The following is a 27,176-nucleotide window of genomic DNA, read 5'->3' on the forward strand; positions in this document are numbered from 1 at the left end:
ACTGATATGTCACCTCTCTGTGTAAAACTTATGTTAATTTCATTTCAAAGCTATCTTTATTCATAGCCAAATAGCTCATGAATATAAATTGTCCGGCCTCCAAGTAACTTGTCCTTCTCAGAGCCCCTCTACCTTCCCTAACCAAAAGCCCTATCAATTTTGGAGCTGACCGGAAAACCCGTCCCTTACATGAGAGTCTTCTCCTGGCGCACCATGCTTCCCCGCCCCAACCGGAAACTCCTCCCAAAATTAAGGCACCGACTGGCGACAGGGAGCCGCAGCAGAAGGATGAAAGAGTTTGCTGGCCCCTGGCCTAGGACAAGGTTGTTTGTTTTCAGGGAACCATCCAATTCAAGAATCCCACCTCTACTGCTGGAAAGAAGGAAAAGAAGACAAGGACAGCCATGATTCCAGTTCAAAGGGGTTAAGTGCCCCCACAGGCTGAGCAGCATATTTATTCTTCATCTTCCAAAAAATCAGTAGTGCAGCAATGTAAACAGGAAACAGGAGAACTTGAGAAACGATCCTTCACCAGAGACAAGCCTGGCCAACCTCAGTGTCCTCAGGGCCACATTTCCATTTATAATATTTTGGGGCCTACATAACATTATCAACTTTTTCTCCCTTATTTCCAAAGACTTTATGAAAAGAACAGAATATCGTAAACCATTCACCTGCGGCCTACTAACCTCCAAAGGACCACATGATTCTTCAGGGGGATATCTGGCTCATAGGCCACCGACTGGCCCTCCTAAACCTAAAAAAAAACCACCTGATCTTCCATAATCTTTTAAAATTAAGACCCCTCTCATCACAGTGTAAGCACTTAGCATGGTTTGCCCATTGCAATTCATCAGTGATAGGACTAACAGGAGGGAATTTGGGTGGGGAGGGGGGGAGAGGAAGGGATAGTCAATTAGAGTTCTTTTTTTTAAAGAGGGAAAAAGGATCTTTGCCAAGTGTGAAACAGGGAGCATGGAAATGAATAAAGGGAAAAAGAAAAATGAGCGAGAGTAAATCACATCCCCCCTAATGAAACTAGGAAGCATTTTCCATCATCTTAGAAGAAGAAAAGGGAGCTGGTTCCCATTGCTTGGTAATTTCTGATTTCCACCAAATGAGGCTGTTTAGTGGAGAGGCCTGTATTTGCTCTAGGTTAAAAAAAAAGGGTGGTGGTGATGGTATTTAATAGATCTGACATGGGATAACCAACATTTTCATTGGGAAGCACACAATGTGCATGGGATTAACAACAAATAAAGAGGAGAGGCCTTGATCTACTGGGCAGTATCGGAATCAATTTGTCTACATTTGTCTTTTGACCCTCTTCCTCCTCATTTTCCACTTGTGCAGAGGTGGGTTTGGGTTTTTTTTTTTTTTGCAAGAGGACTCATCAGTGTTTTTCACAGGCAAAGGAGCCTGCTGTTCTACAGTGTGACTGACTACCAGTGAGAAAAAAACTTTCAGGGTTGATGCAGAGCCAGAGGAGGAAAAGTGCCAGAAGTAACCAGTGTTCTGAAGGCTACGTCTCAATTCTCACCACGGGCAAAAACTTAAAAGGGGAATTTACCATCCTAGTCAAAAATGTCGTTTCTTCGCTTGCCATGGAGACAATTCCTTAGCTTCTTCCATTTCTGGAAAACGAAGCTCATAAATGATGGTGAATCAGGAAAGTTTTCCTAGGAGTGAAATAGGGGGAAAAAAACAAAAACAAACAAACATAGTTCGAGGCATCTCAGCTTTCAAGACAAACTACAGAAAGTGTTCTCACAAAAGATACAGAAGGGTGTGTGAAGAAGGTTGCCAACTCTGTAGCCAACAGACGCTGGCACGAGTAGCCTCAGCTCTGTACTGCAGCCCTATGCCAAGAGATGCCTTTCACAGGAGTGACTGGGAAGTTCTGCATTATTTTCAGAACCGCACCTGCCTTTCACAGTCTTTGTTTCACAGCTTCTTTTGCCAAAATTAAATTTCCCTTTTGAGTCCAAATTCAAGTACTGGCAGTTTGACTCCACATTTTCTTAGAGATCATCGGTAAAGAGAGAAGGACTCTCCAAACAGTGGTACTCCCCAAGATTCCTCGTGCAACCGAGGAGGGAGAGAGCGGTCTTTCGTGTCATTTCCCAACGCTTTGTGACACAGGCCTGCCGCTATAGAATCTCCTCCCTCTGGTTTTTCGGCTTCAGTATCACCTGCCCGTTTCTCAGAAAGCCATTCTGGCCGTGGAGGAGCTTTCCCTTCTCCCGGTCAGGCCAAGTGAAGATGGCTTCGTCGCTGTCCAGTTCAGACTCCGAATGCATCAGGCTGGTGTTCTGCGCCTGGGATTTCTGCTTGCTGCCTTTAAAAGCAAAGAAGCATAAAGAAACAAAAGATGGTTATGGAACCTATGGAACCGTCTTTGTTCTGTGATATCAGCGCATCCAACCTGGGGAGGCATGTTGCAAAGCCCATCGGTCAAAGAATTCTGACCGGCTGGGTCCAGGATGGGAGCCTTCTCTCCCATTGCCTCGTCCTGTGGAATATTCGCTCCCTCCCCGGAGGTGAGGCAGGCCCCCAGCCTCCTGGCCTTCTGGAAAGGAGCGAAGACCTGGCTTTGTGGCCTTGTGTGGGTAGCCCAGAGAAGCATGCAGCCGTGGGGCTGGTTAGCACTCTGAAAGCTCCCCCTTCACCTTTCAGTTAATCTTAAACAGTGTTTTAATCATCCTTGCCTCACCTCAATGTTTACTTTTATATATAAGCAATAGTACTTAGACTTATATACCGCTTCACTTTTACTATCTTAAGTGATTTACAGAGTCAGCCTCTTGCCCCCAACAATCTGGCTCCTCATTTTACCCACTTCGGAAGGACGGAAGGCTGAGTCAACCTTGAGTCTGGGGAGATTTAAACTTCTAAACTGCAGCTAGCAGTCAGCTGAAGTAGCCTGCAGTACTGCACTCCAACTACTATGCCACCTCGGCTCTTATATATTGTTTTTATATTTTAATATTTTATTGTGCATTGGCCAGAAGTTCTCTGTGAGGGAGATGGGCGATTTTAAAATGCGATAAATAAACAAAAACAAACAAACAGGCAAATAGGAGAGATTCCAAGCCCTTTCTTTCTTTCTTTTCTCTCTCTCTCCCAGAATAAATATTTCTCTACAAAGACAAGAAAAGCATTCCATCTCCATCTCCACTTCACAAGCTACGATGTATTTAGAGGAAAGGTGGCAAAGGAATTGCATGCTTGTTCCTCTATTTCACACACCAGCAGGAATGAGAAATTACATTATGGGGCTTTCACAACTATTTTTACTGCAGTCGTTAAGTGAATCACACAGCAATCATTAAGGAATCTGCCTTCCCCAACTGACTCTGCTTGTTGGTACCCAGCAGATAAGGTCATAGGTCACAATCGTATGACTGAAGGATACTGCAACCATCATAAATGTGAGTCAGTTGCTAAGTGCCCAAATTGTGAACATGTGACCTTGGAGTGGTATGACAGCCATAACTTCGAGGACTGGTCCTAAGTCATTTTTTTGAGGCCGCTGTAGCTTCAAACTGTCGTTAAACAGTCATAAGTAAAAGATTACCTATAATAGGAGTTTCCAACCTTGGCAAGTTTAAGACTTATGGACTTCAACTCCCAGAATTCCTCAGCCAGCTTTGCTTTGCTGGCTGAGGAATTCTGGGAGTTGAAGTCCACAAGTCTTAAAGTTGTCGAGATTGGAAACCTCTGACCTATAAAGACCTAAACTGTGGTTCACACAGATGTTTAAAATCCCTTGGGGGGAAAAAAAACAGGCTGCCTCCGTCTTCGGTCATGACTAACCTCTGCTCTCATGTCTCACCTGCTTTGGAATTTGGCTTCAGCTCCAGGCTCTCTTGATCCGTGGCATCCAAGATCTTATACTTACTCTTCCTTTTGGGTTTCCCCTTTTTCCTTCAGGAGAAAAACAAACAAGTTGGGACTCAGGGAAGGCAGAAGCAGATGAACAGCTCAGTTAGGGGGCAGCGGCATCAGCACTTAGACTTATATACCGCTTCACAGTGCTTTCCAGCTCTCTCTAAGCAGTTTACAGAGTCAGCCTCTTGCCCCCAACAATCTGGGTCCTCATTTCACCCACCTCGGAAGGATGGAAGGCTGAGCCAACCTTGAGCCAGTAAGGCTCGAACTGCTGGCAAAAGGCAGAGTTAGCCTGCAATACTGCATTCTAACCACTGGGAAGGAAGGAAGGAAGGAAGGAAGGGAGGGAGGGAGGGAGGGAGGGAGGGAGGGAGGGAGGGAGGGAGGTAGGTAGGTAGGTAGGTAGGTAGGAAGGAAGGAAGAAAGGATGGAAGGAAGGGCAATAGCCCTTAGACTTATATACCACTCCACAGTGGCCATCTCTAAGTGGTTTACAGAATCAGCATCTTGCCCCCAACAATCTGGGTCTTCATTTTACCAACTATGGAAGGCTGAGTCAACCTTGAGCCAGTCAGGATCGAACTGCTGGCAATTCTAACCACTGGGAGGGAGGGAGGGAAGGAAGGGAAGGAAGGGCAATAGTCCTTAAACATATATACCGCTTCACAGTGCTTTCCAGCCCTCTATAACCGGTTTATAGAGTCAGCCTCTTTCCCCCCAACAATCTGGGCATTCTGGCAAAGGGCACGGGGAGCTTACTCACTTCTTGCAGCAGCAGACCACCACCCAGGAAAAGATCCCAAGGGAGACCAGAATCACGAAGGACGCAATCACGACGTAGAGCACGCTCCATTCTGGAAGGACAGAAACATTCTCAGATTGTCTGACTTTTGAGACTAACAGAAGAAAATTCACATGTCCTTCGGGCAGAACAAGAAGATGAGAATGCAGGGAGGGGTTTCTCAGTGAGCAGGAAAAATGGAACTTCTGGATTACCAGAATTAGGATCCTGAATTCCTGCCCTTGCTTGGCCACTCTTCTCCTTTTTTTTTTAAATAAATAATTTTTATTAAATGTTTTGATCTTTAAAAACAATAGGGAAGACACAGCAAAGAAAAAAAAACACCACAATTAAGACAAAACAAAACACAGAACATACATAACAATATACAATAATTTTACAGCTTTCTCTATCGGCTTTCCTTCTTAGCTTTTATAATTCTCCCTTCTGCATTGCCTTCCTCTCACTATAACTTTCTATACTATACTATATTCCCTACTATACTTCTGACTCCGGATCAAAACCAGCCTGTATCTCATGTTTTAAGTGCTGTCTAGGAGAGGAAGGGTCAAAGGGGCAGTTCAGTTCCACAAGAAGGTTCAGGGAAGGCCACAATAATTGCACCTTGTTTAACCCACCTTTCAGCAATCCCACAAGAGAGCCTGCACTTTACCTCTGTCTTTAGATAGGTTCTCGGTAGCTAACCACAGATAATTTTTAACTCTGGCTTAAATTCAGGAACTGTTTTAGGCATAGAGAGAAGTATGGATGTGGAAATTAAAAAGCAGCCCAACTCTCTTGACTTCACCCATTCTCCTTGCCCAGGGGTGTCCAAACTTGGGAACTTTAAGACCATAGCTGGCTGGGGAATTCTGGGAGTTGAAGTCCACAAGTCTTAAAGTTCCCAAGTTTGGACACCCCTGTCCTTGCCATTTCAGGCAAGAATGGTACACACAGGACTCTTGTGAAATTTGGCAATCTTGTGATTTGTTTTCCCTTTAAAAAATTAAAGAAGCCCCACTTGCCCCCCCCCCCCCCCCCAAGATCAGGCTGAAAAGGTTGGGGTATTCTGCTATTGTGCTATTCTGCTATTTTTTAATGCCCTTCTATGTTTGGGAGAAGCTTCAGCTGCCCTTTTGGATAAATACTGTAAACGAATTGGCTGAATTAAGGCAATATCAGCAATCTCACAACCCCAGGGAAATTGTCCACGGTATCTTAGCAGGAGACTGGATTAGAAGATCTCCCAAGTCCCTTCCAGTTTTGTTCTATTCTAAGGTAGTAGCTACTGTGGCTACTCTCCCACCTCCCTTTGGAAGGGTTATCCCTATTGCCTTACCAGGATGTGCTGCTACTGACAGATTGTAGGTTAAACAAGGTGCAATTATTGTGGTCTCCCCTGAACGTTCTTGTGGAACTGAACTGCCCCATTGACCTTTCCTCTCCTAGACAGCACTTAAAACATGAGATACACAATCTGAGAGGTCAACAGCAGGGCTCTAGGCCAACCATTAACCCTCCTCTCCCTATAACAGAGTGTAAGATTTAACATGTAAATGGAATTTAAGGTAAAGGTTTCCCTTGCACATATGTGCTAGTCGTTCCTGACTCAAGGGGGCGGTGCTCATTCCATTTTAAAGCCAAAGAGCCAACGCTGTCCGAAGACGTCACTGTGGTCATGTGGCCAGCATGACTAAACGCCGAAGGCTCAAGGAACGCTGTTACCTTCCCACCAAAGGTGCTTCCTATTTTTTCTACTTGCATTTTTTACGTGCTTTTGAACTGCTAGGTTGGCAGAATCTGGGACAAGTAACGGGAGCTCCCTCTGTTACAAGGCGCTAGGGATTCGAACCACCTAACTGTCGACCTTTCTGATTGACAAGCTCATTGTCTTAGCCACTGAGCCAAACTGTAAGCAGCATCCCGACACAGCCTCTAGCAAAACTCACTCTGTGTCCAACGGAGTCATGAAATTGGGATATCCACCTACCACAATTGCTTTCGCCATCACCAATCTGTACTTTGATGAAGTTCTCCATCCAAAAAGGATCGCAAATGCAACGCTTGGTGAAAGAGTCGCAGAGGCCGTGATCTGAACAGTTGAGCTGGCAGGCTGAGGAGGAGGAAAATCTAGTCAATATTTAGGCAGACAATACCAGGGACAGGCACAGAGTATGAATCCTGTCTTTAGGTATATTTCTCATGGTTGTTTGTCCATATAGCACGAATGTAAAAATAAAACACAAGTGCTGCCTGGCTGTTTGCAGTCTGTAATGATTTAGATGAAGGATAAGAAACTGAATCCAGCTTATATAAAAGAACTCATTCGGAAGGGTCAAATTTCCAGTGAGATGATGCTTCTGCTAATTGTGAATAGGGTTATACTCTAACAGAAAACAAACAGATATGCAGTTTGAAGCAAATACACATTTTTTTTCTGGTTTTGCAGAAGGAGGCAATCATTTTGATCAACTTTGGTTGATGCACAATTCTTATCACTTCCCTATATATGCATTATGGGGATTTGAAGGCTTCCATTTCATATGGGTATCTGATGTTCAGAAACTTCAACTGGTCCAGAACTCAGCAACCAGATTGGTCTCAGCCATAACTAAAAGATCACATTATATCTAGGCACAGGTGGTATGCAGAGCCATTTGTTAGGCCACACGAGGTGTTGTGTTCTTTTAAGGCCATTTTTCGCCCTCCGGAGTCTTTAGGGAAGCCTCCTGAAGGGTCCAAAGCGCGAAAAACGGCCCTATGAGCAAACTGGAAGTCTGTTCCTAAACTTTTGGCACGCGATCCAAAAAAGGTTAGCCATCACTGATCTAGGACCTTCTGCTGACTCCCTTGTTCATAGAGTTCAACTGAGGAGTTTAACTAGAGTTACAGTGGGCTCATCTTGTGGCCATCCTTGTAGCTGGATTTCTGGAATGTAATGCCTTTTGAGTTGTGGAAAATGGCCTTTTTCAGTTTTAAGAAAGCCCTAAAAGTGCATCTTTGAAAAGAAATTTGAAGTATCTGATTTTAGTAGGCATTCTTTAATATTCCTAGCTTTTGCTACTAATTTATATGAGTATTTGATGTATAGTTACATCAAATAACTATATATAGCATTTTGTAAGTATATATAATTATACAGTATATAATAACTATATCTAGTTATACAAATAACTAGATAAAGTTAGCTTCCTAGCCAGATGCATGCATAAAGCCTGGAGTTTTAGATTTATTTTATTTTATTTATATATCAAATTTAGAGATGGAAGATCTCCCTCACAGAGCAACTCTGATGAAGTGCTTATTGAAATAACCTTTCCGACTTTGCTTGTCAAAAGCTAACTGGGAAGGTTGCAAATGATGATCACATGACCCCAGGAGACTGCAACTGTCATAGATACCTGCCAGTTGCCAAGTGCCCCAATTCTGATCACGTGGCCATGGGGATGCTAAGTGTGAAAAACAGCTGTAAGTTACTTTTTTCAGTGCCATTATAACTTCCAATGGTCACTAAACCAATGGCTGTGAAGGACTGCCTGTAATGCGTTTTACCAAAAGGCATCAGCTTCAGGAAGCTTCAGTTCACTTCAACGGGGGGATTTGTGAACTGAGGCTTGCTTTCCTGCTTGTTTGCACGCCTCCCATCGAGAAACGTAACTCTGGGAGGTTCACAACAGTCACACAAACCAAACATCATAAAAACAAAAAGCAAGAAAATCAAAACTCAAAACCTGGCCCCATAATTAATCTCCTTCAATGCAGCCAATAACAACATCTTTCAAACTCTAACCTCACCCTACCCCAGGGGTGTCCAAACGTGGGAACTTTAAGACTTGTGGACTTCAACTCCCAGAATTCCCCAGCCAGCATAGCTGGCTGGGGAATTCTGGGAGTTGAAGTCCACAAGTCTTAAAGTTCCCACGTTTGGACACCCCTGCCCTACCCAGTGCTTGGAGGAAGAACCGTTATGGCTCCCTGGAGTTGGAGCCTGCTGGATCTCTAGAGGATTGGGATGCACAGGGCAGAGGCTGCCATGGAGAAGAGCCCTGGCCAAGGTCCTGCTAGGAAGCAACCTGATTTCTGGGTGTGATAGACTTAAAGCGAATCTCCTAAAATATCCTCTGACTTACTGACTGTATTGATCTCCAGTGCACGGAAGATAAGGAAATCTGATTGCTGCTTCCGCAATTCACTCTTGAGGGTCCATGCAACATCGCGTCCTTTGAAGATCTGGTGAGGAGGCTGATTCCGCACGTAGAACACCAACTTGGTGCTGTCCGAGGGAAGGATGTCGGGAATGGAAAAAGGTACAGAGAAAACGGTTGACCAGAATTGCAATTCAAGAGAGGCAGAAAGGATCCAGGGAAGTATTTCCTTAATACACAATCTTCAACAACTTGCCCAATGTTTCTTGCCCTATGACCACGTGGTCCCTGTGCTTAAGAAAATCCTCTTTCCCCTGAAACCTAATGAAGAGCAAATGTATAGATGATCAAACTCCAATCTTATAAAACATACATTATGCATGTACAAAAGCCCACCTGCCATTCTGTGCTATTAAAATTATTTATATAAAACTAAAAGCTATTTAGAATGTTTTTTTTAAAAAGACTCAAACTGCAGACACGTGAAAACTCACAATGTCTGCTGAGGGCTGGACCCTTATTTATCAAGCCTGGGTAGGCGAGGCTGCAGATAACGAGAGCTACCTGTATCTATGAAAGGAAGGTGAGGCTTTTTGTTAGCTAACTGCCCTTTCCTCTGCCACCATATTGCTCAACAGAATCAGGCAGCTGATGCGGGACTGCGGCCCCCTTACCATGCCGCAGAGAGACCATCCACATTGCTGTTGCTTCTTCTGTTTTAAACCAGGAACCCAACAGATTGTAGGCTTAAATATTTGATGTTCCTATATTTTTAAAGTTATTAAAAATCTGCTTGAAGGAAGCAAAGGTAATTTGAGGAAAGCACTTTAGGAATGGATTCATCAAAACTATATCATGGAGGTTTTTTTTTTACCATGTTTATTATATAAAACAAATTTGCCTATGTTTAAGCAACACACTTACAAACTAGGTGGGCTAGAAACTAAGCAACATCCTAAACTACAAATTTCCAAAATACATTTTGGCTGGTAGCATCTATGAGCCCAATAGGCATGTAGCCCTCTAAATTTCTCTGTATTCTCACAGTGCGAATGACTGGGGGTAGGGGCGTTAAGAACAGGTATACGTGTGCATACACAATTGTGCCCACACAATACAGAACACCTGGGCCACCTCTGTTCCAAGAAATCCATAACGCCCAATACTGCATCACAGCCTTAAAAACAGCTCAGCTGGAGCATGTCAAAAGAAAGTGTTGCTTTGTATCACTTTATTTTGATGAAAAGGAACCCGGCTGGTGCCTGTTGGGATGGGCAACCATTAGTCATCTCGGAATGAGTCCCTTGCAGGGACCTCCTAACCTAACTGATGTCTGCATTTATCTCTAACCTCTTCTCATGAGAACTCAAAGAAGCAGGTATGGGGACATCCTCTCATTTACTTCCCAAAACAAACCACCATAGACTAGATAGAATAGAATAGAATAACAGAGTTGGAAGGGACCTTGAAGGTCTTCTAGTCCAAGCCCCTGCCTTGGCAGGAAACCCCACACCACTTCAGACATCTTCTTAAAAACTTCCAGTGTTGGAGCATTCACAGCTTCTGGAGGCAAGCTGTTCCACTGATTAATTGTTCTCACTGTCAGGAAATTACTCCTTAGTTCTAGGTTGCTTCTCTCCTTGATTAGTTTCCACCCATTGCTTCTTGTCCTACCCTCAGGTGCTTTGGAGAATAGCTTGACTCCCTCTTCTTTGTGGCAGCCCCTGAGATATTGGAGCACTGCTATCATGTCTCCCTTAGTCCTTCTTTTCATTAAACTAGCCATGCCCAGTTCAAGCCAATCGTTCTTTGTATGTCTTAGCCTCCAGTCCCCCAAACATCCTTGCTGCTCTTCTCTGCACTCTTTCTAGAGTCTCCACATCTTTTTTACATTGTGAAGACCAAAACTGAATGCAGTATTCCAAGTGTGGCCTTACCAAGGCATTATAAAGTGGTATTAACACTTCACGTGATCTTGATTCTATGGAAAGGAAGCTGGGTTGAAAGTGTGACTCCTCTCTTCTTACCTCTTCTCAGTGTAAGCCTGGATCTTCTGAACGGTGATGTCTGAATCCAGGACCCCGAGCAGAACCCCGATCTGACGGATGAACATGCCCTTCTGCCGCTCCGTCAGGTGGCTGACATTCACATCTAGGATCATTTCCACGAGGTTGTTCTTCCTGGGATCTGGAAGAAGGTTGGCGTTAAGTGCTAGAATGCATCGTGTGAATTGGTGAGCTTGGAACGTAACCTTGCTCACTCCCTGGGATGAAGGTGGATCTCATTTAAAACGACAAGGAAAAATAAAATAAGATGCTGGGGTCATCTTTGTGTTAACTCAGTTTATTCTTTGGAAAATCTCAAGGGAAGGACATGAAGGGTGGATCCTGAGAGGTGGCTGCTCCCTTCCAGATGGAACCAACTTGGAGAACCTTTGTGTTGTTTAGAACAGGAGGCAAAGTTTTTATTGGGGGTGGGGTGGGTGGGTGGAGATACTTAAACATTGCAGGAGGGATAGGGTGAGTGGCTCTGTCGTGTGTGTGTGTGTGTGTGTGTGTGTGTGTGTGTGTTAGTTTCCACTTTTTCCTGGATTTAGAAAATGGCGGGGACTTTTTTGGGGGGAGTTCCTTTGTTGGAGTAACTGCATGCGAGTTGGGCAGCCGTATACATCCATTTAATTAATACATATAATTTTGTGTGTTTCTCCAGCTTAAAAGGTAGCAGTCATGCAACATTTCAGCAGTAAAATTGAGTATCGCAGTTGGGAGAAAGATTTGTGGGTTGCATAAAATGATGGAGGAAAAGGGGTGCATGTCGTTTGTACACTGTGTGCCGGGAATCATGATCTGAGTAATGTAAACTTACAGAGTACTAACCCTACCATGTCACATACAGGTAATCCTCATTTAGTGATCACAGTTGGCACTATATTCTTAAGTGAAGCTGTCGTGAAATTGCAGCTGTGCTTAGGATGTTCCTTCAGCTTTCCTTTGCTTTAATAGCACTTAGCAATAGCACTTAGACTTATATACCATTTCTCAGTGCTTTACAACCGTCCCTAAGTGGTTTACAGAGTCAGCATATTGCCCCCAACAATGTGGGTCCTTTAAAGACGTGCAAAGGTCATAAACTGTGAGGATTGGTCATAAAATTACTTTTTCATCGCAGTCATTACTATAAATGGTCGTGAAATGAGGCAGTCAGTAAACAAGGACTACTAGAAGTGAAATCCAATGTTAGGCTCTTAGATTTTAAAATGAATAAAGCATAGCAGCTGAGACCAGAGACTGTGCAGTTTAAAGTTGTGATTTCATCGCGTCCATGAAGGTCCATTTCTGCAATTGGAAGAGATGAATTTACCTCTTCTAATGATTATTAACATCGTGGGAGGAATAGTATGCTGAAGTATACTTCTTACTATCAAGCTTGCTCCTTCATTAGTCATTTATATTATTGTTACTTGTTATTAGCACATAATAATAAGATCCTAACTGCAGTGTCTGCATTGCTTTCCCCTTTCCACATATAAGCTTCATGTGGACCCAATTATTTTCTGAAAGGAGACAGGATGAAGGAAATGGATGCACTCACCAGCTTTTACTTCCACGGTGGCTCGGTCCACATCACTCTCCCCTTTGGCATCAATCACTTTTAGATGGAAGGTGTACGTTCCCTCCACCAGGTTGGAGAGAAACAGAATAGGATGGTGATCCGAATTATTTAGCACCTCCTGTATGTCACACAAACGCCCAAAAGCAGAAATTCAAGATCCAGCAAAGATCCTGAGGATCCTTCAAATTCTTAGAAGCATTGCACACAGACACATGCACACAGTACAGCAAAAATGGATTCTCTCTTTCATGTGGAGGAAAAATTGGAAGCAACCCAGGTCCCCTTATGTGCTTTTGATCAACAACATAACCGGTAAAGCACCAGAAATGAATTTTAAAGCATTCTGAATGCTTAACACACACACACACACACACACAATCACACACGAGAAGGAAGCACATGAAGTCATTCTGATTAAACACAGGCAATTGCAGGCAAGGTGAGCAAATATCAAGAGCCAATTAACACTGAAATAGATTTAAAAATTAAGGACAGAGCAAGGGTATTTCATAGATGCAGCAACCATTAGGCAGAGATAATGCTGTGTAGCTTCAGGATATGCTGTTTCCTTTTTGGTTATCTTCTGTTAGAGAGCTCCAAAGGGCCCCTGGGGTTAATTAGTTTTATACAGATTTTACAGACTTCTCCTGTACAATATTTATGGGAGTTGTTTCCAACCCATTTAGAGGGCAACTGACTGAGGAAAATTGCTCTAAAGGAAAACAAAATTCAATATACTGGATTGTCCCTAGCTCATGAGCTGCTGTTATCCTTCATGCAGTTGTGCGAAATATTGCTAAACGTTCATGAGTCTCACATATAGGCATAAGCACTGCAGAAAACCTGGTAGCAGGCCTCTCATTACCCACCCCAGCTGCAGGGCTGCTCTCATCCCGAGTCCACAGGAAGGTGACAATTCCTTTGTCATCCGTCGATTGGGACCCATCAAGCTCTGCCGTGTTTGTAGGGAGAGTGACGGTGACGGTGTTCCCCACAATTTTTGCCACCGGAGGCTGATTTATCTCTGGGCAAAAAAGGAAGACGGAAAGATCAGAAGGCAAATGAGTCCAAAAGGTAACAGTAGGTGAAGGTACTCCAGGAGAGGGATATTGGGAACATTCATTCCAACATGGAGTCCATCATTAGCCGTAACACCCAACTGAATTAACCATATGCTTTACAGAGCTAGCCAGAATATAGTTAATCAGTCCCCTCAAACTAATCAATTAATTAATAAGGAAGGTGAGATAATCCAGAAATATGCTATTTAAAATTTCCCATTAATTCTCTTAGAAGAAAGTAATTACAGAATACAGTAACAGCCAGGGTGTTGGTTTAGTTCAGTGTTTCTCAAACTCAACAACTGTGTCAACTTAATTCTCAGAAGTCCCCAACCAGCATGCGTGGACTTCCACTCCCAGAATTCCTCCACCAGCGTGGTCCATCTGATTTGATGGCCATTAAAATATTATGACTTTCTACCTGCTACTCACCTTCTTTCACAATGACAGTAACTGAACTTTGTCCTTGTAAGTTCCGTTCATCTTTGACTGTTAGTGTGAATTTGTAGATTCCTACTTTAAGCCCAGAGACTGTGGCTATGCTGCTGTTGGCATTTTCCAGTTTCACACCATCTGGGCCCCTGGCACAGAAGAAATAAGTTGAACTTGACATAATTGCTTGCACAGGGAAGGAAGAGAGGCGGTTAATAATCCTTTTGATACCTGAGGAAGAGCTAGTCTTCAGGTGATGCAAGGAAAATTATTTGGTGGGCTCAGGAAGAAAGAAAAATGCATTGAATAGTGTTTCTCTCTCTCTCTTTGATAATCTTGGTCATAATTCTTTTTTCCTTGCTCTATATAAGCGAATGGAGTAAAGTCAAAATAATTTTACTCTTGGTGACATAAATTTCTCCAACCAAAAAAGACTGAATATCAATTTGCGAAAGTGTGTGAGGAATTACAGAATTTCCTGATGACCCAGGCTGGCAAACCATTATTGGTTTGGCTGAACCGGTCCGAACCGGTAGGAACCCACCTCTGATCTACAACAGTTCAGTGTGGGAGGTGGCAAATAACTTATGGATTCTCAGGCCTATCTCAAGATCCCAACGCAGAAGACCTTACTTAAGTAAGCAGAGCAGAGTAAACATGTAATTTTTTTCTCATACAAAAGAACAACCATTAAGCGTGCGACAAAAGAGACATACTGTGTTTTCTCCCAAAGGAAGGAGACAATCTTCTGGTCATCTGAGCTCTTGCTGCCATCCAGAGTGGTGCTGTCTACTGGTAGGATGAGTTCTTTGTCTGGACCAGCATCTGCCCTGGGAGGCTTATTGTTTTCTGAAATGGAAAAGACCAAGAATGTAGCAGAATGCTTGTCATAATGAGAGATATACAGATGAATAAACACAGATGAAACTGATTTATAGGAAGCCAGACCATTATCTAACCCACTGGAATCCATCCTGGCAATGCCCCTCACCCCAATGTTCAAATATGACTCTTTTCTGTCCCTGCTAAGTCAAGATGCTTTAAGCAGGAAGGCTTGGAATCAAACAGGGCCCTTTTTACATGCAAGGCACATTCAATGTCCTGAATTATGGATTTTTCATAAACAGTCTTAAAATATAAAGTTACGTTACAAATTATAAATTTATTCGGGTACTGCCATATCTTGTTTCACTCACTTTTTATGGGATTTATACATTTATTTAACATAATCAGCTTCTACTGGGTGAACAGGGAAGCATTCTGTAAATCCAACTGAGAAATTGTAAGTGGCTAGACAACAGTGAGAACTTAAATCTAGATCTCCTTTTTTGGCATTAGCAGAATAATAATATGCCACAAGACAGGCATTTATTTTGTTGGTAGGAGCTGACACACACGGGGGGGGGGGGAGCGCTCTCTCCTGAGGGCCAAAGGGAAAAGAGTATGACATAGTTCTGAGTTCCTAGAAAGTACATGATCAATGTTTTTGGCATGTCTGTTGTTGGTTTATTTTTATTTTTTGAGGATTTGAACTGTTTTAAAAATAAAAATAGATATGTTTTGTCTATTCAGATACTTATTCATGTTCTTTTTCATATATATATATATATATACTTGTTTTCGTAGATTTTCACGGGTATAGGTATGCTGGTTCTGTTGTATTCGGGTCTTTTCCCGTGTAAGGTTGAGATTGTCTTTGCAACGTTTCGGCAGGATCACACCTGCCATCTTCAAGCTGTGGGCAAAGACAATCTCAACCTTACACGGGAAAAGACCCGAATACAACAAAACCAGCATATACGTGGCCTATGAATTGTTCAGCCTTTTTATTCTCTATATATGTGAGATAACTAATTTCGTTGTATTTAAGTACAAAGACCATAAAGATTATACTTACTTATAAGATCTTGACCTAGAGCAGTGGTTCTCAAGCTTCCCAATGCCGTGACCCTTTAATACAGTTCCTCTTGTTGTGGTGACCCCCAACCACAGAGGAGCAGTGTCTCAGTTCCTAAGACCATCGAAAATATGTGCTTTCCGATGGTCTTAGGCGACCCCTGTGAAAGGGTCATTCGACCCCCAAAGGGGTCCCAACCCACAGGTTGAGAACGGCTGACCTAGAGAATGGCATATCCGGCAAATGATACCCGTTCTCTCATAGTAAAGAGCAGTGATGGCGAACCTTTTTGGCGCCGAGTGCACAAAACGGAACGTGTGTGCATGCGCATGAATGTGCGCATGCCGAAGCACTGTAAACCTGATGACCAGCTGGGAGTTGCACGCATGGTCGTTTTCCAGGCTGTTTTCCAGGCCGTTTTTGGCCCGGAAACATCCTGTTTTGGGGGCATTTTTTGGACTGTTTTCAGGCCATTTTCGGGCGCCCGTGAAGACCAGCTGGCCGGTGTACATGTGCGTGCCAGAAACCAAAAGAGCAGCAGGCAACAGTGTGTGTGCCCACAGAGAGGGCTCTGTGTGCCACCTTTGGTACGCGTGCCATAGGTTCACCATCAAAGGTATAGAGTTTTCCATTCCATATCAGCGCTATGTTTCAACCTAAGGTATAGCACCATAGCGAGCCCATAAAGTAGGTTAGCAGTGTTTTAACAGATTTCCATTAAAGACCTCAATATACAGTATAGAAACTACTGTACAGACTTAGCTCTCTGCTCTCAAGCAAATGTTTAGATTTTTTTCTGGACAGTAATTCTTTGTGCTATGCAACGTGCCGTTTCTAAAGCCCAAGGGAGTTTGAAATGCTACTTTTTATTCTTTAAGAGTGCATGCATTTATTTGGGGGAAATGTTTTTTAAAAGTAGCCAAGGGCTTTTTTAAGTTCCACTGGTTGCACCAATAGCATTTTAAAAACATGCACCCCTGTAGGATGATACGCAAGAAGCCTCCCAGTACTAACATCCCCGCTCTACATCTGGTCCATAACTATCTTCATAACGAGGTTTCTGGGATGTAACAGGGAGTTGCATTTTGCATTCCCTGATGCAAAGCGGTTTGCTTTGAAAGGATACCTACCAGGCTGTACAATCACGGTGACCTCAGCAGTGGACTGATGACCAGCAGAATCTGTCACTGTCAGTTGATAGGTGTAGTCACCTTCACGCATGGCTGAGAGCTGCAGAGTTGAAGTCCTTACCCCCTATAAAGAGGAGGAGGAAGAGGAAGAGGAGGACGAGAGCAGCATTCAATATATTGCTAAGCATTTCTTTATTTTGAATCAACATCCTGGGGCAAGAAATAACAAAGTATGGCCTCCTTTTCAAGCTTGCAAAGGCAGCATGTTGCAGAGGAGATGGACATCACCAAAGTGGAACTTGTCTACCTCAAATAGGGAACTGTTGTCATTGCTACCATCAAGCAAGAAGTGATAGATTGCAGCTCCCAATATCTCCAGCCAGTCTGTAGACCGCGAACAGAGAACTTGTGATTCTCCAGATGTTGCTGAACTTCAATTTCCAACATCCCTCGCCACTAGACTGAGGGATGTCACATGTTATGGTTCAGGATCTGGAGAGCCACAAGTTGCTTATCCCTGCTTTGATTCCTCATCTCAGTAGAGCAGAGAGATAAGGAATTAAGAGATGAAAAGATTAAACTTTTAATCTTAAAATGGCCAGAATGAATCCAAGGGTTTCACCTCAGATAAGCACAATTTTAGTTCTTATTTCAAAAGTATGGAATACACATAAATGAAAGCTAATCTGGGAGACTTAGATATCATGCAGGTTTGGTGAAAAAAGCTAGCCTTGGGCACTTATATGCGTGGCAATTCTGATCTGGGAGAGGAACAGGAAACGAATGCAGACAGAAATGCAATGACATTGGCAGGAGAGAACCTAACCACCTCTTCTATAGATTGAACCAAATGTCCACTATTTGAGAGAGACAGGAGTTCCCACATTTATTTTCATTACATTTATCAAAAAGCGGAGGGAGATGGATATTCACTAGGCCATAAAATTCCTTGAAAATAAAAGGGCCAATTTAAAGCCTGACCACTAGGGTGCCTTGAACACAAATGTTAACATTAAGAACCATATTATTGTAGAATCATATTGGACACTAATTGCCAGCTGTTTACAAAGATTAGTGCTTCCCCCCCCCCCCCCAGTTGATCTGCCAAGCGTATTAAGAAAAGGTTTAGGGCCTCATTGAAATGGTGTGTGTGTGTGTTCCTGGCGATCTTACCTGCATTTCTGCTACCTTCACTTTGCTGTTGGGGCTGAGGGACCATTCGTAGCTGACGATGCCGTGGTCATCTGTGCTCTGATTTCCATAAAGGGTGATGGAATTTTGAGGCAGGGTGATCACTTGGTTAGGGCCCGCATTTGCCACAGGGGGGTAATCCACCGCTTTGTTTACCGTCAGGCTAGCGGTGGTGGAGTTGCTAGCCCCATCAGAATCTACCACAGTGAGGCTAAAGTGGGAGAGATAATGAGGAAGTGTAAAGATCAAGCCTGAAAGGGAACCATTTCAGAGGCGGCGGTCAGAGGTGAACCTGGCAATCAGAAGCATGCCACCTCTGACGTCTTTCACTTGTGTCTATTAGCTCCTGACAGAATTGACTGAAATGTTGAGGCGGTGTTTATCTGGACATGTGCGGCAGCAACATCCCTGCCTATAATGGTTATTTATTTCCCATGCTGCATGAAACTGAAATTTAAGTAAATATTAGTGCTTCTGGGAGCAGCTCTAACTGCTGGCCAGTTGCATGGAACACAGCTTCACAGAGTGACTCTGAAGCCCAGCATTTCTATTCACGGGAAAGTTAGGAGCTGCCTAACAAGCAGTATGGAATTTTCCACTCTTTGCATTGAAGATACATCCTTTGTGATTCCACAAGGCACCAAGAAGAAATTCTACAAGGCACCAAGCCTCAATTAGCGAAGTCTGGCTGGCCTGCAGGGACTCGGGGGACTTCTTAATAGTGGCTGCTATTGAACAGGTCTCTTCCCTAATGGATATGCAGTTGGCCAGTTCAAAAACCTACCTCTACCAATGATCTTTTAATCAAAGCTTTTATTGCACTTTCTTGCTATGATCTGGGAGATTGCCTTGTACTGGCAGAATTATATCGAATGCACTGCTATTTTTTAAATGTCATTATATTAATACCAAGGTTCATAATGGTAATTTTCAAATCATCTGTAGCCCTGGATATTCTATTAATAAAGCTGTTAAAATATGAATGCCATAAATCATTTAAAATAAATATCAGAATTCACTGCCAGAGGGCATAAGGCTTGTGTGGTGTGGCGATTTTGTATCATTAAGCATTTGCCGATGCACTATAAATAAGGTGAAATTAAAGGAACAATTTGGATAAGGTGGGTGGAAGAAGTGACCGAAAAGGTTTTGTGAATAATTTGGTTTTAGATCTGTGGCAGCCTAGTGTAGGCACTTCTGTGTATATGAGTCTCATGAATAATAAGGCTTCGTTGCAATTACCAGTTTCAAGCTAGTTATTCACTGCCAAAGTAAATACATTTTTAAAGTGTGCCTCAAAAGTGCCAAAGAAATCCTTTCAGAAACAGCTGAAAAGCCTTGCTAAGCATGAAAAAAAGAAACATAAAGGAACAACTTGGCAATTAAGGCCAGCACACGATCCAAGATTCACTGCTGGTTTCAAATGCATAGATGAAATCTAAGCAGTCACATTTTATAGGCTATTTGCTATTTGATAATCTGTCTGTTCACTTATGGAGGGGTCTGTAACAGAGCCACGCAAACAGTTCATTATTTAAAATCATTGGCAAAGCAACCCAGGAAACAGCTTTTGAGAAGAGAACATCTGAAGCATATCATCCTACCACTGATCAAAAGGGAAAAAAGCTTTTTAAGCTTAAAACATTTCTCCTACAAAGCAAATAGCAGCTATAACAATGAGTAACCCCTATCCTTTAGCTATTAAATTGAAGCTAGCTAGACTAAATACAAAGAAAATTGAATAATAGTATTTATTTATTTATTTCTATTTATGATCCAGTAATCCCTTTTATCAGGGTAGAAGCTGGACAGCTGAATGGAGCTTAGAGTTCACTGGCTGGATGCCCTTCCTGATGCCTCATTTATTTAAATTTATTACAGCTGCCCAAATCCGATGGACACTGAGTGGTGTGCAATTCCCTCATCCATAAAAACAGATAAACCTAGAACTGCAGATAGCCCTAACAATAGAGAATTTCTGCAGAATATCACTAGAAAACTTGACTCTTTTACAAAAAAAAAGCTAATTGAAAGATATCCTCGTTTTTTTATTATTCATTTGCTGTGTCTTGATAACCCTTAAGAATATCCATCTGAAACTTCAATTAAACAAACAGGTGTGTAAACACTATTTTTTTTTAAAAAAAATAGAAGCCGGCCAGGTAGAGGAGAGGGAGGATGGGAGAAATTTAGAAAGAAATAATGAGGGCTGATGAGCCGTTGGATATGCTTTTCACTAATGTTCATAACTGGCTGAAAACAACATAATGTGGGACCCAACTGTTTTATGAATGCAGCAACAGCCTCCTGGATCCAGAATGATGCTAGTAGCAGCTTTGCCAGATTATGTTGTGAACTGAGGTGTATATGCTTATATAAGCAGACCACCTACATAGGCTAACAAAAATAAAATAACATTGTGGGTAAAAACAGCATTGCTGTTCTTAAAACTGATTTAGTTGCTAAGCTTATTATGCAATCTCAAGTGACACTGTATTTTGGACTCACAATCAGAAGGAGGATTCCTTGACTTACCGGAATGTGTAATTTCCTGGTACAAGGTTGGTCAGTTCCAGAATATCTGTATCAGCAGATACTTTCTCTTCTCGAAGAGGCCCCTTTAGTTCTTCCCAGTGATAGCTGACTATCTTGTCATCATCAGTACTTTCTGGTCCAGTGAACACAGATAATATGTGTCTTATTTTACAAGCCACTTTCTCCGTAAACATGCAATAACAATAGTCAAATCTATTTAAAATTAATCCAAAATTGATGTGTGGTTACAGATCCTTTCACAAGACACAATAACTTAATTTCCAAGAATGATGCTATAACCACCATTGGATTTTCAGGAGATGATCAAAAGCCCATGGAGAGAAGCTGTGCTATAGATATATTTGATTCCAGTTTCAAACTCCAGAATGTCATGAGCAGGGCCAGGACAAAATGAACATGAGACTCTGAATGGCCCAGCGATCATTGTAGCCAACATGTACAACAGGCTACACCTTTGTAAAACGGCCTTCCCCAAACCAATGGCCTTTGGAAGTGCCAAAGAAGCAATCTCCAGAATTGTCTGTGGAGATTCTCAATCATCCAAGTCACAGATGTCTGAAAGGTGCTTTTTCTCCCCCCAAAAAGCAACTGGGCTGTTTTTTCCTTGAGGAAGAAAACGTTTCACTTCTTATCCAAGAAGCGTTATCAGTTCAGATGGCAGGGGAATGGAAGGATAGGTACTGATAGTTGAAACTGGATGGTGGGGGATGGAAGGGCAAGTTCTGATAGAATGGTGGAGGGGATATTTCTTTACAGTTCTTTTTTTTTTTAACTTTGGGATGTGTGTTTTTTTTAATGTTGTACGCCGCCCTGAGTCCTTTTGGAGAAGGGCGGCATATAAATCCAAATAAACAGAAACAAAACAGAATACAGTCACCTGGTCATTAGCACTCTCTCTGAGAGTTGTGTGAGGCCATTTGGGGGTTTATCTGTGCTCTCAGGCTCATGTGAATCAGGGTGCAATTTGTTGTGGGAACTTCTTGGAACAGCTGCAAAGGCTGCATTGTAGACTAGAGACAAATGGTGTCTTATTCCTCCCCCTCTGTTGAGGAAGGGGTGTTCAATTTTAACATAGATGGATTCTTTTAACCCTGCTTAACGTTTTCTTCTTCTTCCTCAAAAAGTCCAGTTGCCTTGGGGGGGGGGGGGGGGGAGGCACCTTTGAGACAATTGCCAGAATTCTTTTGTCTGAGCTGGTTGAAAAGGCTAGGAGATACAGTCCCAATATACAGGTTGTCCTTGACACATCACCACATTTGGTTTCCATTGAATTTGCTCGCCAGAAGCCAGCTGGGAAGGTCACAAAATGATGATCACATGATCCTGGGATACTGCAACCAATGTAAATACATACCAGGTGCCAAGCCCCTGGAGTTTGGTCATGTGACCATGGGGGTGCTGCAATGATTGTAAGTGCGAGGAAAAAAGTACAAGACACTTTTTTTCAATGCTATTGGAACTTTGAATAATTGCTAAATGAACATTGGTAAACCGAGAACTACTTGTGCTTAGGGGATATAAGAGTATAGAAGACTGGCATAAAATACTTTGAGGAATTAAAGCCATTTAGTAGAAAGAGCCAACATAGAAGTTGATGATCTTTTATATCCTCATCCTTTGCAACTATTTGAATACAGAAATCCTTGGCTTTCTTTGTTATTGAAAAGAGAAAGTAGAGCTTATTTTTGAACAGGTGTCGGAATCTCTTCCTGAAAATATGGAAGCATGAAGTTTCAGACATTAAGTTATGCATTTGGCATATGGCTTGTAGATAGGAAATCCAAGAAGTGAGTAACACTTGAAGGGCTCCAAGGGATAACTCTCAGGCTCCCTTTTTTGAAATGAATCATTGTTGCCTTCCCTAGCTTTTCCGATGCTTTCGGGAGCAGACTGCAATGGTTGTGTTGATACTGGGAAACTGTCAGTTAGGCTGCAAGGAGGGGTCAAGCAAGGGCCTAGCTTGGAGTCACTGCATAGTTGCAAGTGGCATAAGGTTGACCTCCCCCAAGATTCATGAAGCCTTGTCTTCTTGTTCCCAGGGAAAGGCAAGCAGTCTGGAGAGATTTTTATAACACCAGTGGTAAACAATAAAGTAAATAGCTATCCATGAGATCTCTGGTTGCCTATGTCTGAAGTTTGAGTACTTACGGCTGCCATCAATGACTGTTGAGGTGGTTGGAAGAGAGATCTCCAGGAATGGGGGTGACACAATGGCCACAGGTGGCTGATTTACTCGAGGCTCTGCAGTGAGAAAGGAAATATGACAATTTTCCTAAGAACATATTAGAAGATACTAGTGGCACATGCCATCCCCTTTAGAAATCCACTTCATTCAATTGGGGCACAGTGGTAGAAATAAGAACTACAAAAACTCAATGTTGCTTCTGGATTGTGCTTGCTAGACAACCTTAAGATGAACCCTTGGAGCTCCAAGACCCTTCCCTGTTGACTGTGCAATGTGCTATTCTATCTTTAAAGGCTATTGTAAGGATTAATTGAAGAATCTATTAAAAAGTCTGAATTATCTAGAAATGTTTGTAAAATGTAAAATCATTAGGTGGCTACAGCAACTTTTCAGCTTCAAAATCCTGGTGGCAAGGCAAACAGCCCCACCATTAAGTTAGGGTAGTATTATAACCGTAAAATTAATTCTCTACAAACTCTGGATGAAGCTTCTAACATTTCCCAAAGAGTGGACAGGGAAGCAAGAGTGTCCTCAATTTGCTGCATATATTTAACATGCTCTCATATTCATGTTTGTAGTATTAAGATGTTAAATTACTTTCTAAGTACAAAATAGGGAGCTGGATAATTTGAACATAGTAGTCCTAAATTCTGGATTAGCAATGTTGGCTGCCCACTGCAATTCATTAGAGATATCCACTCTGGTTGCCCTTATACTAAGAATCATTTTTTGCAAGTAATGCCATGCAAGTATTCCGATGGATAATAGGGAGTATTTAAAATAACAAGACAGAAAAAAAGCTCTATAGAGCTTTTGCAGGTCATAACCAAGGCAACGCCATTTATTCAATGCTGTATTGCCTAACTGAAAATAATTAGTGGTAAACAGTAAACACTTCCAAAAGCAGGCAGTCTTATTAGACTGCTGGTATAAAAAACAGTCTGTTGCATGCTAGCTAACTTATTTTCATATAAGCTTTATGGAGCAAGCCCACTTCATCAGACAGATGGAACAAAACCCCTGAGAGAGATTCTCTTGAGTACATGCAAAGGAAGGGAATAAGAAGTATTCCTAAGAGGATCAGGACACAGAATGTTTAGATGTTGGTCATAAGAAGATTTCAGAGGTCTGTGTTTTGCCTCAAAGGGCACTAAATCCAGTATGATGTGAGTTTTGTGTTGTGAAAGTGGTGGCTTGTCAAAATGTAACCTGTCTCTTTTCAAAGAATTACATCACTGGATAAACCCAGGAGAGCAACCGCAGTTCAAGACAAGTCTACAGTGTTTTCAGAAGGACAGAAAGTGGTTTATATTTATTATTCATGCTCAAATTGCTCCCTGGGTATGATCTCACATCATGAAGAAGCATTGCCAAAAAAATTATATAACCACCACCAACAGAAACACTGCTGCTGCTCACACAAAGTACAGAAAGGGAAAAGAGGTGAAAAGAATGTGATAATGACACACTCCTTTTCCTCTCTCAAAACCGAGTCAAACGTTTTGCTTAGAAAAATATTCAGGTCAGCGATAATTTGGGCCACCTAGCTTGCTTTGCAAATGTTTACAAAGACAGGAAACGGTAGGAATAAGACCTGGGAAAACAATGCAATACAGGAGTTTGACGCAATCATTGAGCATACCTGGTTTAACCGTCACATTCACCATCCCTTCTCCGTGGGCGTTATCACCATCGACTATCACATTGAATTCATATAGGCCAACTGTGAGCTGCCAAACAAAACGAGTAGGGATTGCTAAGAAAAGGGCAAGGCTATTATGGTATGTTAAAAAGAAAATCAATAGTAAGGAATATTGGCAGCATGTCTGAGGCAGGCCTTGTTACAACACTGTTCCCCTCTCCTTCCACCACTTCCAACAACTCTTCCATCATGAGCTGTAGTCACCAAAAGATATTGCCACCCTCTCAGGGATTTTTTAGGAGCCAAGGAAAAGTTCAGATAAAATGGGATGAAAATATTGAAAAGCTTCAAAATCATGTTGTTGTTTAAAAGCGTTCTTCACATACACTAAAAAAAAATAATGCATGTTAAACTAGACTGCATTTTCATTCTGCAATTTTTACATTCTCATGATCCTTAAATCTGTTGCTCTTGCATTCTTGTTTCATTCATTTAACCTTTTGCAGTGGGGCAATAGAGGAAGAGTATTTACAATGAACAGATAAACACTTTAGAATAGCATTAGAATAATAGAGTTGGAAGGTACCTTGTAGGTCATCTAGTCCAACCCCCATCCCCACGCACATAGGAGACCCTATACCATTTCTGACTGATGGCAGTCCAGTCTCTTCTTGAAAGCTTCCAGGGATGAAGCTACCACAACTTCTGAAGACAACTTCTGTTCCATTGATCAATTGTTCTGTCAGAAAATTTATCCTTATTTCCAGGTTGAATCTCTCCTTGCTCAGTTTCCATCCATTATTCCTTGTCTGGCCTTCAGGTGCCTTGGAAAATAACTTGACCTCCTCCTCTCTGTGGCAGCCCCTCAAATATTGGAATCTGCTATCATGTTTCCCCTGGTCCTTTTTTTCATTAAACTAGACATACCAAATTCCAGCAACTATTCTTCATGTGTTAGCCTCTGTCTCTTAATCATTTTTGTTGACCTTCTCTGCACTCTTCCTAGAGTAGAATCTGTTAAAATTCTAAAGCCCCAGAGCAATTTAGTGTCTTCATTTTCTATTTCTTTCTCTGTTTTATGGTTCTCCCCACCCCCCAAGTTCTTGCTTGCAGGCAAGTGATATTTCTTGCAGATCTTCCAATACACCATTGTTGCTACTTTTTCATGCCGTTGTTTGGAGTCAGTCTGTATGATCTCCTTACAACAGCTATCCAGGTGGTCCATTGTTTCTTCAGCTTCTTTGCAGAGGCGGCACTTACTGTCTTTTTAACAGAATTAACAGAATCACAGAGCTGGAAGGGACTTTTGAGGTCTTCTAGTCCAACCCCCTGCTTGAGCAGGAGATCCTATACCATGTTGGACAAACAGCTGTCCAATCTTTTCTTGAATTCAATGATGCACTCACAACTTCTGGAGCCAAATCATTCCACTGGCTAATTGCAATCCATTGTTAATTGTATTTTTGCTACCCAGTTCACAGTTTGCAGCAACTCTGAGTGGCTAGATCGACTGACAGAGAACTAAGTTGGCTTATTGGGATGGGAAGCACAAACAGACCAACATGGTTCTAACGTTACTTGGACAGCAATGTTTTTATTTGTTGCCACATTCATCTGAACCTTGTACAATGATACTTCCTACCTATAGTTCTTTCTAGACAGACTCACCTTGGACAACTTGAGAATCTGTGAATGCTGTCCTTCCATCTCTCCGCTATAATCCTTTGGGTGCGTAATCAATCTCCAATCATAGGAATAGCTACTTCCTGGTGGAACAGATGGATCAGAGATTATGGGAAGGCCTTACATGTCAAAAATTATTCAAAATCTAATACCAATGTGGGAACAATTTATGCAAAACAATGGTTTTCTTTAAGCTGCCATATTTATGTGAATAAGTCTTGATTGCCAAAATAATTTGGCCAGGTTTCCCAGCTTCATCATCCATCTTGAACTTACATGCATATATCAAACAAACTCGCAAGGGCTACCAAATTCTGAATAGGACTGTTCAGCTCCTACCTTTAGGTGATGGAGGTAGGACATATGCATTCAGTTCCACTTCATTCTTCGGCAGGGTCACCTGGACACTGTCTCCAGCAGAAACTGCCAATTTCTTAATAACTACGGAGGAAAATTGACATTCAACAGACCAGAACTGGGGACAATTCACATTTTATATTTTTTCATTTTAATATGTACAATAGGTTGGATTAAAAGGGAAAACAGATGTTTCAGAGTGCACAGATGGTCATGTAGCACCTACTGGCAACTTCTAAAAGCAGTTGCATCTGTCTCTGAAACTAGTTACCTTCCCTTTGCAGCTGCACAAGAGAAAGGGAAAAGGGTTGTTTGCTTTAAAGAGCTGCTAACAAGTGCTATGCTTCTGCTTTGACATCTAAAATTCTACATAGGACTAATATATGAAGACTTCTGCAACAAATGATTAACAGACATGGTTTACAATGTACATAAGAACCATTAAACATTTGAGCATGTATGTTCCCCCTCCTCCCCCTCTTTAGGTAAAGGTAAAGGTTCCTCTCGCCCATATGTGGTAGTCGTTTCTGACTGTAGGGGGCGGTGCTCATCTCCATTTCAAAGCCGAAGAGCCAGCACTGTCCGAAGACGTCTCCATGGTCATGTGGCCAGC

At 42.2% G+C, this 27,176-nt stretch overlaps 1 protein-coding gene across 2 annotated transcripts in view; it reads right to left on the reverse strand.

Annotated features, from left to right (window-relative positions):
• Positions 1-408: 408 nt before the first annotated feature.
• The window catches only part of KIAA0319L (KIAA0319 like), a 60,567-nt gene continuing 33,799 nt past the window's right edge, over positions 409-27,176 (reverse strand). For both annotated transcript variants that reach the window (XM_081962407.1, XM_081962406.1), the window contains exons 5-21: positions 26,546-26,647; positions 26,192-26,289; positions 24,524-24,611; positions 22,845-22,937; positions 20,676-20,808; positions 18,123-18,351; positions 16,950-17,073; positions 14,639-14,771; positions 13,923-14,071; positions 13,299-13,453; positions 12,409-12,547; positions 10,845-11,004; positions 8,803-8,945; positions 6,663-6,785; positions 4,655-4,745; positions 3,836-3,927; positions 409-2,338 (exon numbers count right to left, since the gene is read on the reverse strand). In XM_081962407.1, coding sequence (XP_081818533.1) covers positions 2,151-2,338; positions 3,836-3,927; positions 4,655-4,745; positions 6,663-6,785; positions 8,803-8,945; positions 10,845-11,004; positions 12,409-12,547; positions 13,299-13,453; positions 13,923-14,071; positions 14,639-14,771; positions 16,950-17,073; positions 18,123-18,351; positions 20,676-20,808; positions 22,845-22,937; positions 24,524-24,611; positions 26,192-26,289; positions 26,546-26,647 — 2,240 coding nt within the window. In that variant the 3' untranslated portion in view covers positions 409-2,150. The remainder of the gene's footprint in view (positions 2,339-3,835; positions 3,928-4,654; positions 4,746-6,662; positions 6,786-8,802; positions 8,946-10,844; positions 11,005-12,408; positions 12,548-13,298; positions 13,454-13,922; positions 14,072-14,638; positions 14,772-16,949; positions 17,074-18,122; positions 18,352-20,675; positions 20,809-22,844; positions 22,938-24,523; positions 24,612-26,191; positions 26,290-26,545; positions 26,648-27,176) is intronic.

The sequence above is a fragment of the Natrix helvetica genome (assembly GCF_964273705.1).
Source record: "Natrix helvetica genome assembly, chromosome: 9".
Taxonomy (NCBI): Eukaryota; Metazoa; Chordata; class Lepidosauria; order Squamata; family Natricidae; genus Natrix; species Natrix helvetica.